The 18,154-nt window shown below is 45.0% G+C and overlaps 1 protein-coding gene across 2 annotated transcripts in view; it reads right to left on the minus strand.

Moving 5' to 3' along the window:
* The window catches only part of CCDC102B (coiled-coil domain containing 102B), a 390,603-nt gene that overhangs the window by 271,762 nt on the left and 100,687 nt on the right, over positions 1–18,154 (minus strand). For both annotated transcript variants that reach the window (XM_090037300.1, XM_090037301.1), the window contains exon 5: positions 11,383–11,592. In XM_090037300.1, the coding sequence (XP_089893426.1) occupies positions 11,383–11,592 (210 nt within the window). The remainder of the gene's footprint in view (positions 1–11,382; positions 11,593–18,154) is intronic.

The following is an 18,154-nucleotide window of genomic DNA, read 5'->3' on the forward strand; positions in this document are numbered from 1 at the left end:
ATCTTTCTTACAATTACTCAGACTTCTACGAAGGGATATGTACAGATTTATTTCCCATTGATTTTTTTTTATTTCGAATTCAAACAGTAGTCTCACTTTCATTTTCCTTTCATTGCCTTTTAAGAAACGTGATCTTTTCTGTAAATTTGAAACAAACAAAATATTTAATTTATTCTATGATTTTTTATAATTTTTTTTTTGAAGTCATGCAATATTTCTAATCATCTGGGTATCTTCTTTCTTCTTTGAGTTATTTTTTTTCTGGGAGGGAGGCAGGAAGGGAAGGGGACATATGGTCAGGGAACAGAGACTGAATATTTGCAATGAAAAAAAGGTCAGATTTTACACTAAAATGTTGTTACCTTTCTGATCAGCTCTACTTGATATCCTCCAAGTTAAAGTGTAGGCAGCATAGATACTTTAGATAAAAGGAGAGTGAGAACATGCTCCCTGCTTCTCATACATACATAGGAGGTCACTGATTTCAGTATTTCTGTAGAATGCAGCCATTAGGTTTAGCTTAAAGAGATAGGGCCTAGAGAGATCTGTGTAGCCATGACTAATCCTTCTGCTAGGTTTGCCTCACTCCTATTAACTGGGCAAACATTGTAAATATTTTCAAATGATATAAAACTGTTTTATTTAACAAAAGATATTTTGTTCATATAAATTTAACATCAATATTTCTCCCTCATCCCAACAAACCAATCACATATTGTAATTTCTACAAGTCTTTGTTACCTATTTTCTTAGTGATATCAGTCCAGGTTTCACACAAAAAATCAATCGCAGTTGGTGCTGAGATACACCCCCTAGACAGTCTCAGAAGGTAATGGAACAGATGGGAGACTAATCTTTTTTTTTTAATCACACACCACATTGTAATGTAATTTTTCTGAGTCAATATGAGGTGCATTTTTTGTGAACCACAATGAGTAGGGGTGTATTCATATCATGATGCCTAGGGCCAAATTTTACAGGCTTTCCATGCTCCAAGGCTCTAATTTTGTAGGCAGATTGTGGCCTCCCTCTCACCCCCCCATGCCTCTTATTGGCTGGGACAACCAGCAGAAACAGAGGCTGCCATTGCACCACTGCTCCCTGGGGAGGCCTGGCCCTTCTCCCCACACAGACCTGGCTTGCATGGGGGAAATATAAGCCCTTTCTGGCACTGCACAGGCATGAGGATGAGTGCTGCTGCCCCTCTCAGTCCTGACCAGGCCCAGCTCTGTGCCTGACCCTAGCCTGCATGGGAGAAAGAACAAGCCACCCCTGCCCCACTGCCCCCTCTTCCCCCCAACCTGGCCTTCCTCCCTGTCCAGTCCTAGCCTGCATGAGGGGAAAAAATAAGCCCCTCCTCCAGCTCCTCCCCAGACCCATGCAGGCACAGAGATAGGTGGTTGCCACCCTGCTACCAGGCCTCACTGCTGTTTTCACCCCAGCTGGGCCACACTGTCCCCTCCACCCTCAGCCTGACCTGGCTCTGCTCCTCCCATTCCCCATAGTACCCACTTAATGGAGAAAACATAGGAGGACTGGGCCTTCACCTGTCTGCCTGGGCTCCAGGTTTGAGAAGCTGTATGAGGGCAGCCTTCTTGCCCAATCAACAGTGAGGGGTGGGGGAAGCACTGCTGCCTGGGAAGGAGTGGGGGAAAGAGAAGAAAAACCTTTTATTTTTACATGGAACCCTGCTTTTTGGGGGGACTCCATTTTCTTGGATTTCTCTATTTTTTTGTGGCAAATGCCTGATTTCATATTTTCTGCAACAAGAAGCATGGGGAACAAGCAGAGGAGCCTGCTCTCCTGCTTGCAAGTAGTAAAATCGACCTGGTTGGCCTAATGGAGACATGGTGGGATGAAACATTTGACTGGGCAGTAGACATAGAGGGCTATAGGCTGTTTAGAAGAGATAGGAAGGGGAAAAAAGGTGGGGGTGTTGTGCTCTATGTTAGGGCACAGTATACCAGTTCTACCTTCCAAATGGGACCAGAGGAAGGCTTAACTGAGACCCTGTGGGTCAAATGTCAAGGAGGGTGGGGGGAGAGGGATCTGGTGGTAGGGGTTTACTACAGGCCACCACATCAGGAAGAAGAGCTGGATCTGGAATTATCCAGGCAGCTTGGGGAGGCCATGTGTGCAAAGGATGTTGTGGTCATGGGTGATATGAATTACCCTGATCAACTGGGAGGAGCAGTCGGCCAGGTCTAGCCACTCACGAAGGTTCCTGACGTGCGTACAGAACCTACACCTTATGCAGGAGGTACTCGTCCCCACTAGGGAAAATGACATACTGGATCTGCTGTTAGCCTCTGGGGACAACCTGGTGGGGGATGTGCTAGTACAAGGGAGGCTAGGGGACACTGATCATGAAATGATCCAGTTTGCTATTCAGAGAAAGGTGGGGAGGATAACTAGTACAGCGCAAATGTTTGACTTTAGGAAAGCCAACTTCAATGTGCTCAGGGAAGTAGGGAGGCACTCAGAGCCCAGGGTGTAGCTAGTATGGGGGTCCAGGAAAGGTGGTCCTTCCTCAAGGAAGCTATCCTTGGGGCACAGCAGGACGCAATTCCACTTTGCAGGAAGGCAGGAAAAGGGTCCAAGAAAACTTCGTGGCTGAGCGTGGATATCCAGGCTGTCCTGAGGGCAAAGAAAAAAGCGTACTGGCAGTGGAAGCAGGGGGCAGGGACAAAGGGGGAGTGCACCTTTCTGACCCGAGCTTGTAGGGATTTGGTAAGCGAGGCTAAAGCAGCACTGAAGCTTAGATTAGCTTCTGGGATTAAGGATAACAAAAAGTCCTTTTCAAGTATATAGGAAACAAGAAGTCTCGGGGTAACATTGGACCCCTACAAGGCAGGGCAGGGCAGCTGGTGACAGATGCGCGAGAGAAGACAGAACTTTTCAACAAGTTCTTTGCCTCCATGTTCCTGTCTGCTGACAATGGGGTGCTCTCGGGTGATAGCATAGAGAGGCCCAAAAAGGATGCAAGTCCCCTGACTGTTAGTTCAGAACTTATTAAGAACTACCTGGAGGGCTTAGATGTATCCAAGTCGGCAGGCCCGGATGACCTTCATCTGCGGGTGCTGAGGGAATTGGCTGGTGTCATCGTGGAGCCATTGGCATGGCTGTTCAAGGGCTCCCGGTGCTCGGGCCAAGTCCCTGAGGACTGGAAAAGGGCCAATGTGGTCCCTATTTTCAAGAAGGGGAGGAAGAAAGAGCCTGGCAACTACAGGCCAGTCAGTCTCACTTCTATCCTGGGGAAGGTCTTTGAAAAAGTTATCAAGGGCCACATTTGTGAGAGCCCTCCAGGGGAAGTGATGTTGAGGGGTAACCAGCATGGGTTTGTGCAAGGCCGATTCTGCCTGACTAACCTGGTCTCTATGACCAGGTAACAAAGAGCTCAGATCTGAAGGAGGAAGTTGATATCATCTTCTTGGACTTCCAGAAGGCCTTCGACACAGTGTCCCACCTAATTCTGGTGGCAAGCTGAGGGACTGCAGCATTGACAAATGCACAGTCACATGGGTGGCAAACTGGCTCCAGGGGTGCACGCAGAGGGTGGTGGTGGACGGATCAATGTCGACCCGGAAGGGTATGGGCAGTAGAGTCCCCCAAGGCTCAGTCCTTGGGCCGGTGCTATTCAATATCTTCATTAGTGCCCAGGTAACAAAGAGCTCAGATCTGAAGGAGGAAGTTGATATCATCTTCTTGGACTTCCAGAAGGCCTTCGACACAGTGTCCCACCTAATTCTGGTGGCAAGCTGAGGGAATGTGGTATTGACGAATGCACAGTCACATGGGTGGCAAACTGGCTCCAGAGGGTGGTGGTGGACGGATCAATGTCGCCCCGGAAGGGTGTGGGCAGTAGAGTCTCCCAAGGCTCGGTCCTTGGGCCGGTGCTATTCAATATCTTCATTAGTGCCCTGGATGAAGGTGTGGAGAGCACCCTGTTCAAGTTCGCTGATAACACCAAGCTGTGGGGTGAAGTGAATACACTGACAGGCAGGGACCACATCCAGGCAGACCTGGATGGGTTAGAGAAGTGGGCAGATCTGAACAGGACGCGGTTCAACAAGGACAAGTGCAGGGTGCTGCACCTGGGGAGAGGGAACCAGCATTATGGTTATAGGTTAGGGGCTGACCCTCTCAGCAGCACAGAGGCAGAGAGGGATCTTGGAGTCATGATTGACTCCAGGGTGGATATGAGTTGCCAATGCGATGAAGCCATAGGCAGAGCCATCCGCACCCTGTCATACATCAACAGGGGCATCACTAACAGGTCCGAAGAGGTCTTGCTCCCCCTCTATGTGGCGCTGGTCAGGCTGCAGCTGGAGTACTGTGTCCAGTTCTGGGCGCTGCACTTCAAGAAGGACATGGAGAACCTGGAGAGGGTCCAGAGGAGGGCCACTCATATGGTTGAGGGCCTCCATGGCCAGCCCTATGAGGAGAGGCTGAGGGACCTGAATCTCTTCAGTCTCCGCAAGAGGAGACTGAAGGAGGATTTTGTGGCTGCCTACAACCTTATCAGGGGCCAGTAGCAGGGACTCGGGGAAAGTCTGTTCACCAGGGCTCCCCTTGGAGTCACCAGGAACAATGGCCACAAGCTGAGGGAGGATAGGTTTAGGTTAGATATTAGGAAGAACTACTTCACTGTAAGGGTGGCCTGAGCCTGGAATAGGCTTCCCAGTGAGGTGGTGCTCTCACCTTCCCTGGAAATCTTTAAGAGGAGACTGGATAGGAGACTGGATAGGTACCTGGCTGGGGTCTTGACCCCTCCCACCGCCAGTGCTCCTTCCTGCCCATGGCAGGGGGTCAGACTTGATGATCTGTCTAGGTTCCTACTGACTCATTGATTCTATGAATTGCAAAATCATAATTTTGGTACATCCCTAACAGTGAGATGAAGTTGTAGTGTCACTGCAAATGCTTAAAAGGCTTCAGGATTCCACTGTTAACCATACAGCATCTTAGAGGAGCACTAAAGGTTAAATTTATTTAACTTAGGTCAACATTCTCCCAGTAACAAGATTTTGCCTGGGATAGGCTGCATACACACACGCAAACAATCTGGGAGAATTCTCCCAGGTTTGTTCTCCTGGTAGAAAAAGAGCCAGGTATACAGGCATACAGACTGGAGCTTGCAGTACTCACACTGTGCAGCAAGGTGTGGGGGGAGGTGCTGTGCACATATCGCAACATGCTCTCTTGGTCTGTCTGGTGACAGATGGCAGCAGAGCAGCCTGACTGACTGACCCAGAGTGCCCATGGTCAGCACAATGTAGGGATTGTTAAAAGGGGCATGTTCTGCCATGCACATATATTTGCTCTCCCAGGATAAACTCTCCAAGCAGTGATCTAATATTGTGTGTTCCCAGATTATTTTTCTCCATGTGTGGTCATTTTTACACTGGAAGAAAAAACCTGGATATTTGTATATTTGTATTCTCTCCAGGCAGTTACTCTCTGAGGAGAAATGAAATGACTGTACAAGACCATCTTTAAGAAAATTTTACTTAATGTATATTAAAAAGTACACCTTAACCTTCTGTAGAGAGCTTTATAAAAGTTGAATTAAAATCTTTTGTCTTCTAGACCTTTACTGAAGAATAGAGCTAAGACTGAAAAGCAACATTTCTGTTCAACAAAATTAATTTCAGATTCTGGCTCAAGCTGATCTTTGAAGTTGAAGATAATAAAACTCTTCAGTGAATAATGTTTTAGGGATTGATTTATATTATCAATATTTTTACCTGCTATCTCTTTCTAAAACATATCACTTGGATTTATTTAACATTTGTTGCCAGACTATTTGTCAAATGTTATAACTATTATTTTAAATACATATTCCATTCCAAGAAGTGCAATCAATAGAACCATGTAAAAAAAAAAGTCTGATTTGAAATATTTCATCATTTTTTTCCGATATCAAACAACATGGTATGTTAACCTTTTCAAAACTGCCAATAGAAATATTTTGAATATTTAGCCAGTATTATGTCAGCTAAGAATGTCTAATGTATAGTGACATTTTGTAAACACAATTCTTTATGATAGCAATGTTGTATAAAATTTAATTTTTATTCGTGGCACTTGTGCACAATTTGCTAGCTTAAATGATTGTGTATACTAAACCAGTGGTTCCCAACCGTTTTTGTGCTGCAGACCAGAACGAGAGTGGCAGAGCCAGCTGCCTACTCCCTGGGGCTGCCCCGCCCCCCAGCTTTAACCCTGAATGTCACCAGTGGAAGACGGTGGCATGGGCAGATGGGGAGGCCAAGCAGGGGCCTCGTGCCACAACCTGGCAGCCAACCCATGGGCCGTGGCCCAGTGGTTGGAAATCTCTGTACTATACTATTTGCATTGGGGTGTGCTTACAGCAGTGCAAGCTCAAAATTAAGTTGCCTAACATATACAGCATAACTAAAAATTACCTAAAAGAAGTGTGGGGGGAGAGATTGGAAGGGGGAAGGTGGTAATAATGGTTGTGTCGCAGGGAGATACAAGGGGGCAGACCCTGAGGAACCAGCTGGCCAGGGAAGAAAAAAGGGGAAAAAAGGAAACAGAAAAACTCTTACCTGTAGCAGGAGCCGCAGCAAAGCCAGAAATGGTGGCGGGACCTCGGTGGCTCGTTAGCCACGCCTTTACACAGCAGTGGCCAGCTGAGAAGATGAACGGCAGGAACCGGCCAGGGAATATACCCACTTATAGGTGGGTGATCTGATGGCCACCTATAAGTTTATCAGGGGTGACCACCAGGATCTGGGGGAACGTTTGTTCACCAGAGCGCCCCAAGGGATGACGAGGTCGAATGGTCATAAACACCTGCAAGACCGTTTCAGGCTGGACATAAGGAAGAATTTCTTTACTGTCTGAGCCCCCAAGGTCTGGAACAGTCTGCCAGAGGAGGTGGTTCAAGCACCTACATTGAACACCTTCAAGAGTAAATTGGATGCTTATCTTGCTGGGATCCTATGACCCCAGCTGACTTCCTGCCCTTTGGGCAGGGGGGTGGACTTGATGATCTCCCGAGGTCCCTTCCAGCCCTAGTGTCTATGAAATCTATGAAATCTATGAAATATAAAAGGAGCTGCTGGTGGGAGAGCAGGGGAAAGACCAGCAGAAGCACCAGATGGGAGGTCTCTTCCGAAGCCGCCACGAGGGGGAACAGCATGGGAAACTGCCTCCTGTAGCACAGGAGGAGAGAGTGAAGCCCGCTGCAGGGAGAATGCCGCTGGCAGCGACGCAGGGTGCAAGAGAGCAGAGATGCCTTGTTCAGACCAGGAGCTGGGACCCGGGGACAGAAGAGAGCAGGAGGGGCTTGAGACCCAGAGTTACCCACAAAGAGCCAGAAGAGTCGGCAGAAGCCAAAACGCCAGACCAAGTGGGACCATAGAGGGCTTGGACAGGTTCATGGATGTACCCTAGGTGGGAGCCAAAGGGCACGGTCAGTGGGAAGGGCGGCAGAAGATGGGCCCCAGCAGTATAGAGCTGCCCCACCAGAAGACGTGGGGAAGATGTGCTGAGAGGGACCACCAAGGGTCCAGCGAACCCACAGGCTGGATAAAGAGTGGGGGGGAGGATGCCATAGCCAACAGGCTATCCCAGACCCAGTTTAGGGCTTGCTAGGGGTCTTAGGGGCTTGAGTCTGTTGTGGTAGGGCAGCCTATGGGAGCATGCAATAAAGGGGGTGAAGGGCCACCCTTAGTATCTTGCATTTCTCCATCGTTGGTATTTTTTATTATTTTTTTTCATTTCCCACTTTTGGAGGGGTTGTTGGGTGAACCCAGGTGGTGTTTAACCCAAAAGGTGGTTTACAGTTACAGGTAGGGCTAGATGGCTGTGAGGCATGGTGGGTGAAGTGGGCATTTGGCCCGACTGCCATATAGCCTGTGTGGTAAAAGGGCGTAGAGCCTCAACTATCGGGGGCTTGGCCAAAGAACATCAGGATTCACCAAGGTAGGGTGTAAGGGCAAGGTAGAGGGGAGGTGGAGCGTCGCAGAAGATCGTCGTCCAGCAATCCTATACGCGAGAGACCCCAATAGTCGAACCCCACCACTGGGATAAGATACAAAGTTGTGGTAGGCGAGATTGGGGCGAGACTATCCGGGTCAGAGATACCAATTCAGCAGGACCACAGGGCCAGGCCGGCAGACAACCTCAAGCATCTGGGGATGCGTGGCGCATGACTGGATGTTCGAAGCCAGGCGGGTACAGGTTAATAGAACAACTAGTGTTTTATTATAGAGTTAGTAAGCAACACTACCCAATCACATTATTGTGGCTTCTATTTAATTGAGCTGGAAGAATTGCTATTATTCAGACTGGAAAATAGAAGGCTGAACAGGGTATTGATAAGAATCTTCAAATACAAAAAGAAGATGCTGAGCAAGCCTCTGTGTCCACATGGGAAGGAATTTATGTTCTTGCCATTTGCTTCCATGAAGAGCATGAATTGATGACAGAATCAGATACTTGATGCAATCCTGTTTATTTACAAGGAATGGACTGAAAGTTAAATATACAGATCCTAGTTACAATCATATTCTTCCTCACAGTTCCAAGCCTTCTTCAAGTCAGCACTCTACTCAAAAAGTACTTTTAAAGTTCCAAGTCATTTTAAAAATCACATATTCTCTGCAGCCGTATTACAAGCACTTCTCTTTGTCTTTTCGGCTTAGTGCCTTTGTCTGATTCTTCTGACTCAGGCAGATATTTCAGCAATCCCTAGGCCTCTATGTCTGTTTCTGTCTATTCCTTAGATAGTGATGTTTGTTATCAGTACCCAGAGTAGTGTTTTACATTGTTCTTCCTATCACTAAAAATGATGGCATTCAATTTTCCCTTATTTAGACTAATGGAAAGCATATAAGACATATTGAAAGATAAGCCTGTAAAAGGCTACCCAAGCTCCATCATAGGAATGCTAATTATGGAAGTATAGGATTTCTGTGTCATTGCCACAAGAGGCAAGATGAAATTGAGATATAGTGGGGATTTATCTGCCATTTATGACCTTTGGTGTTAAAGGTACAAAAGCATCTATAGTGAAAACAACAATTCCACCACTGTTAGCCAAAAGCACTCACTCATGTGCAAGGACCATATGAACATGTGGGACACAAATGGCCCACTCACCAACTCAAAAGCAATAGGTCTTCAAACATCAAACTGCATTTCACTACAAAGGAATATCATATGTACTGATCAGTTCAAATAAACCTTAGTCTAGAATATTTGAAAGTAACTCATAATATGGAAAGATTTTCAGGAAGCTAGAGCATTAGGAATATAATCTGTGGTTTCTTAGTCACCACAGAATATAATAAAAATGAGATTTTTCAATATCATAGTGTGAAAGAAATGACTTATATATAAGTTATTCTAATATTATGAAAAAAGAAAAGCATACTTTAAGCAGAGGTTTAATCATTTGAAAATCTGGAACAAAATACCTGGAGGGATAATTTTGTTATCAGGTTTCCATGCTGGGTTACAATTTACTGTTTGTATGTTTATATGCATAAATAAATCAAGCTGGTTTGTACCCTCCCATTGAATTGAACTGCCCAGCCACACACCTGCACCTCTTTGTGAGACACATTACACCATTATTATGTTTTATGGAATACCTCCAGCAGAGAATTGTTACACAGAGTTTGTCATCCAATGAAAAGTGAAGCTAGGCTGTAAGAGTTCAGTCCCTGAAGGTCAATTAGGAGGTCAGCTGGGTCGGGGTGCAGGTTACTGAGGCATCAGGGTGGATCTGGATCAGTGCAGCAGGTGCCTGTAGACATGCAGGACACCTGCTCCAACACACTGTAATTACAAAGCATTGGGGCAGATACAATTAATGAAGTCGGCTGGAGCATGCTAATTAGCTTACTCATCAAATAAGCTTCATTTAAATTGCCCCTGCCACCATTTTGAAGCGATGCTGAATACATGAGATGCTGCGGGCATTTTTATTAGAGCAGCTCCTGAGAGATGCTCTAAATAAGTGCCTTTTCCCACCTTTGAAGCATGTGTAAAGACACCCCAAGAGACATAGTCTGGGGTGCAAGCTGTGATCAGAAGCCAGGAGAATCAGAGAGCTGGGTGTCGAGTTCCAGAGAAGATCTAAGAATAGGGTAAGAGAGAAAGCTGAAGCCAAGAGGAAACAGACAGCCAGTACCAAGTTCCAGGGAAGATCCAAGAGCAGGGAAAAACAAAGCTGAATGAGGAGCCAGAAATAGCAGTGAATGCACTGCTTGGCAGAGTAGACTGAGGCTGTTATCAAGGCATGCTGCAGCCTGAGGCTGCAAGTGTGCTTAAAAGGGCTGAGTGGTGCACTTAGCAGCCAATCCAGTCCCAGAGTAAGGGGGCAGTCACATTACCCAGGGATCAAGATCAGGTGTGGAAGATCAAGAGCTTGGACTGGCCGGGCCTGACTAACTAGAGACCTTGATACAAGCAATACATTAGAGCCACAGTCCTGCAGACACTTGGCCACTCATAACTTGATGCATGAACAAGTCCCATGGATTTTAAAGGGAATACCTATATGATCGCAGGATGTGCAGCTATATGAAACTTTGCTAAAGTCTGAGAGCTTCTCTGACATGAGTCAGGCTCCCCTGTTAAGAGCAACATCTGGCCGACTGTTTCTACTGTTCTGGCCAACTGTTTCACTGCCTAAATGGTTGTTGAAGGAGCTAGTCACCAGATCCCATGCAGTCTTGAACCCCTCCAGACATTCCTCTATGGAGGGGTTCCTAGGCACATCAGTGAGAACCCTTCCTCTGCATTCCTTATTAAGAGCTGCACCTTTCTGTCAAATTGCACATCTACAGAATCCAATCCTGATTTCAGACATCTGCCATAATTTAAAAATATTTTCCCAGATTCTCATTAGTGATGTGTGTTCTGGTATGTATATTAATTCTTCAGAAATAACATAGCAGATGTAGCATATTTGGATACAAAAAGCTTTTGCATAAAATTTACGTTCAGTTAAAGCACAAGACCCAAGAATAAACAGATTGAGAAAGAAAGAAATCTTCCTAAACATAAGGCCCATATCTAGTTCATCCTTCTCTTGGAAGTCTGTATATATTCACTTGTATTCATTAAGGCAGCCTGGTAGTAAACCAATGGTTTGTCTTACCTGAACTTGGTCAACCTCCCAGCTAAACCAGGCCCCATCTGCTACAAAAAGCCAGTTGTTGAGTTCCATTGTCACCATTGTCTCTGGGCTGAAATAAATCTTTCTGCTAGCCTATGGTGGGTGCAGATACACAGAGGTATGTTGTAATATAGCTGTTTTCATAGTAACATTTTGTATCAATCCAAATTCAACTGTTATGCAGCTGTATTTCCCCAAATGATTGTGACAATTAAAGTTCATACCTTATTTTTCTTCAGAAGTTCACTTTGTGCCATCTCAGTATCAGAACCCAAGTTGCTTGGTACAAGTTCATTTTTCCTGTCTACCAGTTCCTGAATTTCTTTCACCTGGGCCTTCAACCTTCGATCCTCTCTCTTCAGATCTTGCTTTTCTGCATCAAGCATCTCTCTCTTTCCCCACTCAGAGGCATTCTCAGACTGTAGTCTTTTCAGCTTAAAAGAAAAACAGAATAACATTTGTAAAAGATGTTCTTTTAGTGTGAGCTGAAGGGCTATCCCTACAGAGGACATCTTTAAAAAAAAATCAGAAAAAAGGGTTAAAGTGTTGTTGTAGCTATGATGATCCAGAAAATATGTAAGAAGGGATGGATCCCTTCTTGCAATGGTACAGTTTAATACTGCTTTAATTCTTTTTCTTCTCCCACTGTTCATCAAAGTTGAAGGCCTGATCATATTGGACCCAAGGCCTCCCAGACCCTCTTCTCAAGTGGGATGGGCAGCCAGTGGTGCTTTCCTCTTTCGGCCTTCCCTGGAGGCCAAGACTCTGAGAGCTGCTTTAATTAAAGTGCCTGGAGCATCTCGTGTACCAGCGTCCCCACACTTCAGAATGGTGGTGGGGGTACTTTATTTAAAACTGGTTGAATAAGCTTTATTTAAAGCTCCCCTGCCTCCATATTGAAGTGTGGGGACACTGATACATGAGACACGGAGGCTGGCTAGTGTGTGGCAATTACCATGCTTCAGCAGACTTGAGTCTGCTCTGATGCACTGCAATTGCAGCATGTTGGAGCAGCCTCCCAGATCATGTATAGGCACCCAAAGCTCCCTTCAAAATGAACAAGAATATAAGAAATGCTATACTGGCTCAGACAACTGGTCCATCTAACCCAGGATCCCATATCTCACACTTATGCCAAGGGGAAGAGTATTTATGCAGAGACTAATGTAGATGAACCTGTCCCTCCCTCTTCCTTTACAACGTCCAGCATTTAGATGCCTACAGAGTCCTAATTTGTAGGTTACAGCCCTGTTATGATGTTTAATAACCACTGATGGACCTATTCCTCTTTTAAACCTGGTTAAACCATTAGAGTTTTTAAAGATTTTTGTGGCAATTAGTGCCACAAGTTAATTATATACTACACAAGACAGACCTTCTTCACACTAGTCATTATTTCATAGACTTCTATCATATCTCCCCCCTAACACACACACACACACACACACACACACACACACACCTTGGATTATTCATATTCTAAGGAAGAAGCTCCTTATACTGTATGCAAATGTATGCCAACTATTTTGATCAAAAGACAATTAATGTTGGGATGAATAGAGAACAGAATACACAAAATTTAATACAAAAATCTAAACATTCTGTATAAAGCAAACAATGTTTTAACTTACAGCTCTATTAGAGGAACTCTGAGCTTTAATTTTAGTACCAAAGCCAAATAGCTCAGTATCCAGAGCAAGTGGGTCAAAGATCTTATACAACTTGTTTCTTTGGTTAGCAGTCTTTGGATGAAAACGTGTATTTCAAGGTAAGATATAGTACTCCCTTAATTCAAGATGGTCAAGACTTTCTTTTTCCTTAAATGTTAAACAGTGCAATATTGAGGAATTAAGTTAAGTATCAACAAAATGCCATCCTATTAAGTGAGAGAGAATAAACACCTGAAGAGGAATTTTATTTTACTCTTTAAGAACAACTGGATGGAGGTTATGTCAAGGGTGTATCAATTGTTCTCTAGATTTCAAAGGAAAAGCTGTGGTCAAAGGAATTGATTTTTTCTTCCAGAAATCAGATAACAGGCACTTATCAAAGCTTTAAATAGGTTGGAAATGGTCAAAAATGAGAGATCCAAGCAATGTAAGCCAGGAAAAGGACAAGAGGAGGAATCCATCAATAAAATAGCAGAAAAGTTTTAAATAAAATAATGTGAACTTTGCAACTTGCAGTTTTGTAAAGACCAAAGTCAATTATTTGATAAAATTATATGGTCTGCCAACAGCAAAAAGCTATAAGATATCCAGCTTCTACAGCAGAAAAAGACAGTACAAGCCAGCAAGACTTTAGAAAGAAGGCTGATATGGTCTTATTTTAGATTTGCTCTTTGGAGGCACTGCCTAGTTCTATTTTAAATTACCTTTGTAGCAAACATTAAAAAACAATCATGTTCAGGGTACAGTAGTTGTTGGCATTCATAGCACCAAAGAAGCAATAATAGTTTTAGGCATATTACTTAGGTAAATTAAATTGCAAACCTGTTCACTTCCCTCTTCAGGTCCCCCAAAAAACTCCAGTATTAGAAACTATACAAGCAAGTCAAGATAGGAGGGAAGATTGCTCAGTCTATAAACATGAGATACACTATTTTTTCCACATTTAACTCACTGTGGCCCACATATGGGGACTGTCCTATTAATCTAAATGGAGGTACTGAATAACTGAAGTGTTGAGAGAGAAAGAGTGGGTGTGGGTGTAAATGATTGGAGACTCATAGCTTAATTCAAATACAACGCTAATTTTCAGTGTCTAGAAATCTTTACCTTTCATGCTGAAAAAGTTTGGACTTAAATCTACCATATCAGCTCATCTTAACAAACAAACTGGAGCCAATCCATTTTGTCCATTTTAAATCCATGTAATCAAATCTCAAAACCTTTGCGGACCCTCAAAGTTAATGGTCTCCAAAGTCATAAGAGTTATCCTACACAGGCACTGATCTTGCTGTGGACCCCATCTTTTGCAGTCCCAAAGGATACAAGGGTATGTCTCCTGTATATGAAAAGTCCCTTCTCGGGCAAAAACGAGGTGCCTTGGATGGGCTTGTTCCGTTCTGCCTATCCTAAACCTGTTTGAACAGCATAATGCAAAAGGAACTAAAGCTGCAAGGAGAAAAAGTTGTTAATATAACATAAAATTAAAATGCCAAGACCATATTGTGTGGGCTACATAAGTTGTAGAAATTTCTAGAACTAAATAGAGTGCTAAGAATGGTCACATGTTCACCTGCCACTAATCATACACTCATGTGTTCCCCTATATGAATTTAGGGGGAATTAATATGTGGGAGGAGCAGAAGCCCTTGGTGCACGGACTGGTGCACAGGGCTGGAGAGCCAGTGCACAGAATGGTGGATGGAGACTCCAGGTGTGGATGGGAGCGCAGCAGCTGCATGAGGCAGTGGAGGTCCCCAACCCTGCGCAAGGTAGGAGCTGGGCCATCAGTGCACAGAGAAGTGCACAGGGCCCTAGAGCTGACAGATGTTGGGGCTGCAGCACAGATTTTTCCCCCTGCCCAAGGCAGGTACCCCTTTGGTGCACAGGGTGGTGCACAGGGCAAAGAGCAGGTCAACCGGCCAGAAGAGCTGCATGAAGCAGCTGGAGCCTTCTTGCTGGAAGTGGCATGGGTCGACCATCCCAGCGAAGGCAGGGAGGGTTTGCCCCAGTACACCACTGGAGACAAGCTCAACCCTTCTAAAGCCGTGAACTCATGAGTTACCTGGAAAGGGAATCTGCATGGAGAAGGGGCCTTCCTCACTGTGAGGGAACAAGGGGAAGACCCTGAGTGGGGACAATTCGCCCGTGGGCACAGAAGGGAGTCTAGAGCCTGTTTTTTAAGGGTGGTGTCATGGTTATGGACCCCTCCTAGTTGAGCAACCGGGGAGAGGGTAATGATGTTCAATTAGGTAATAGGATCTTTTCCTGCTTTGCCATTTCTTCTTTGGGCACTGTTGCTATGCCAATAGTTGTGATCTGGTTATCTATGTTATTGGGATTCTGTTTACAGTATTGTGTCCCTATTGTTGTTATATAGAGATTCATAGATGCTAGGATTGGAAGGGACCTCAACAGATTTTTGAGTCCAACTCCCTGCCCTGGGCAGGAAAGAGTGCTGGGGTCAGATGATCCCAGCCAGATGGCTATCCAGCCTTTTCTTAAAGACCCCCAAGGTAGGGAAGAGCACCACCTCCCTTGGAAGCCCATTCCAAATTCTGGCTGCCCTTATTGTGAAGAAGTTCTTTCTGATATCCAGCCTAAATCTGCTCTCTATCAGTTTGTGACCATTGTTCCTTCTTACTCTAAGAGGTGCCCTGGTGAACAGAGCACCTCTGGTTCCTTGCTATGCCCCCCTAATGAATTTGTAGGCAGCCACAAGATCCCCTTGCAGCCTTCTCTTGTGGAGGCTGAAGAGACCCAGGTCCTTTAGTCTCTCCTCATAGGGCTTGGCCTGCAAACCCTTAACCATATGAGTGACTCTCCTCTGGACCCTCTCAAGGTTATCCACATCCTTCTTAAAGTTCAGCACCAAAACTGGGCGCAGTACTCCAACTGTGGTCTGACCAATGCTGCATAGATGGAAAGTATCACCTCCTTGGTTCTATTTATAATGCATCTACTAATGCATGATAAAGTGCGGTTAGCTTTGCTGATGATTTTGCTGACGACTCATGTTCATCTTGGAGTCCACTATGACTCCAAGATCCCTTTCTGCTTCTGTGCTGCTGTGAGGGTCATCTCCCAGCCAATAGACGTGCCGGATATTTTTACACCCTCGGTGCAGCACTCTGCATTTGTCCTTGTTGAACTGGATCCTATTGTGTTCCAACTTGTCCAGGTCCACCTGCAATCATTCCCTACCCTCTAGTGTGTTCACTCTGCCCCACAATTTAGTATCATTTGCAAACTTGAACAGAGTACACTTCACACCCATGTCCAATTCTCTGATGAAAACATTGAAGAGCACAGGTCCAAGGACTGAGCCCTGCGGGACTCCATTGCCCACATCCTTCTAGAACCATATCGACCTGTTCACCACCACTGTCTGTGTGCGACCCCAAGCCAATTTGCCACCCACCGGACCATGTAATCATCTAAGTCACAGCCTATTAATTTATTTATGAGAATGGGATGAGATACCATATTGAAGGCCTTCCTAAAATCCAAGTAAATGACATGAACCTCTACTTCTGCACCTAAGCATTTTGTGACCTGGTCATAAAAAGAAACCAGATTAGTCAGGCACAATCTACCTGCTATGAATCCATGCTGGTTGCCCTGCTGCATTACTTTTCCCGTTGGACGCGCACAAATATGATGCTTAATAATTTTTTCAAAGACTTTTCCAAAGCTGGAGGTGAGACTGACTGGCCTATAATTACTCAGATCCTCCTTCCTCCCCTTCTTGAAAATAGGGACCACATCGGCCCTTTTCCAGTCCTCTGGGACCTGACCCAAGTGCCATGAGCACTCAAACAGTCATGCCAGTAGTTTCAGGCCAATTCCTTCAGCACCCTCAGATGCAGCTCATCCAGGCCTGCTGGTTTAAACACAGCAAGTCCAACCAAGTAAGGCAACTGAGGCAAAAAAACTCACTGAAGAGCTCAGTCTTGTCACCCTTGTCTATCATTAATTGCTCCTGCTTGTTCAGTAGGAGTCCTATGCTGCCTTCCTTTTACTCCCTACATAACTAAAAAATGACATTTTCTTGTCTCTAATTTCTGTTGCTAGCCTCAGCTCCCTAGTTGCTTTGGCCTTTCTAACTGCCTCCCTGCAAGTGGGGGCCAAGTAGGTATACTCCTCCTTCATAGCTTCCCCCTGCTTCCACTGCCTATATGCCTCTTTTTTTGCCCTTAGGCTTCCCTGGATTTCTCTGTTTAGCCACAGAGGTTTTTTGGCCCCTTTCCTCCATTTTCCACACAATGGGATCATCTCCCTCTGCGCCCGAAGGATAGTTCCCTTTAGGAACGACCACCCTTCTTGGACTCCTATCTTGCCAATGCTCCTATCCTGCAGTGCATCGCTGACTAAACTCCTGAGCACACTGAAGTTAGCCTTCCTAAAATCAAGCATTTCCACCCTATTAATTATCTTTCCCACCCTACACTGTATGGTGAATTCAACTGATTGGTGGTCGCTGTCCCCAGGGTGACCACGAATCTGCAACTCCCCTACCAGGTCTTCCCCAGTAGCCAACACCAGTCCAGTAAGGCATTCTCTCTAGGGGGACCGTATACCTCCTGGGTTAGGTGAAGGTTCTGTACGCAGGTTAAGAACCAATGTGAATGGTTGGACTTGGCTAACTGCTCCTCCCAGCAGATGTCAGGGTAGTTTAGGTCTCCCATGACAACCATATCCCTAGACCATACAGTCTCTGAGAGCTGCCTCAAGAACTCCAAGTCTACCTCTTCTTCTGAGGATGAGAGGATTGTAAGATGCTTATGTCTAAATTTATTGTATTGGTTATTCCTGTACTTGTAATGTAACCTTATTGTGTTCAATTATTTTCCTCTCACCGCCAGCTATTCCTGTCACTGAATTGTAATTAACCTGAGTTTTGTTGTTGAGAGCTCCTTTGCCTGTTGAGGGGCAGGGGTTGCACATTGAACAGGAGGCCACACAAGATTGGGCCTATGTCTAAGATAAGAGTGAACAAGAGTTATTGTTGGGGGAGAGAAGAGAGAGTGAGAAATATCTGAATGTAAGTTTATAGTTATAAGTTTTATGTTATGTTGTATCATTAAATCTGTAAATAGTTAAGTATCACTGAGCCTAGGGACAGACATTACACTTAAACTGCTTTAAGTGATCAGAAACTGGTTTAAACCTGTGACAGAACAGATGTTCAATGCACATAAACCAGTTTGAAAATGGCTGAAACAGGTTTGAGATAAACCTGGTTGAATGTAATATCAGACTTGATTGATTTGGCTCAACCCAGGTTATGCAATGTCTGTCCCAGACCCCTTGCTGGTTTAAGATAAAC

The sequence above is a fragment of the Crocodylus siamensis genome, chromosome 3 (genome assembly GCF_052110815.1).
Source record: "Crocodylus siamensis isolate JL-2025a chromosome 3, ASM5211081v1, whole genome shotgun sequence".
NCBI lineage: Eukaryota > Metazoa > Chordata > Crocodylia > Crocodylidae > Crocodylus > Crocodylus siamensis.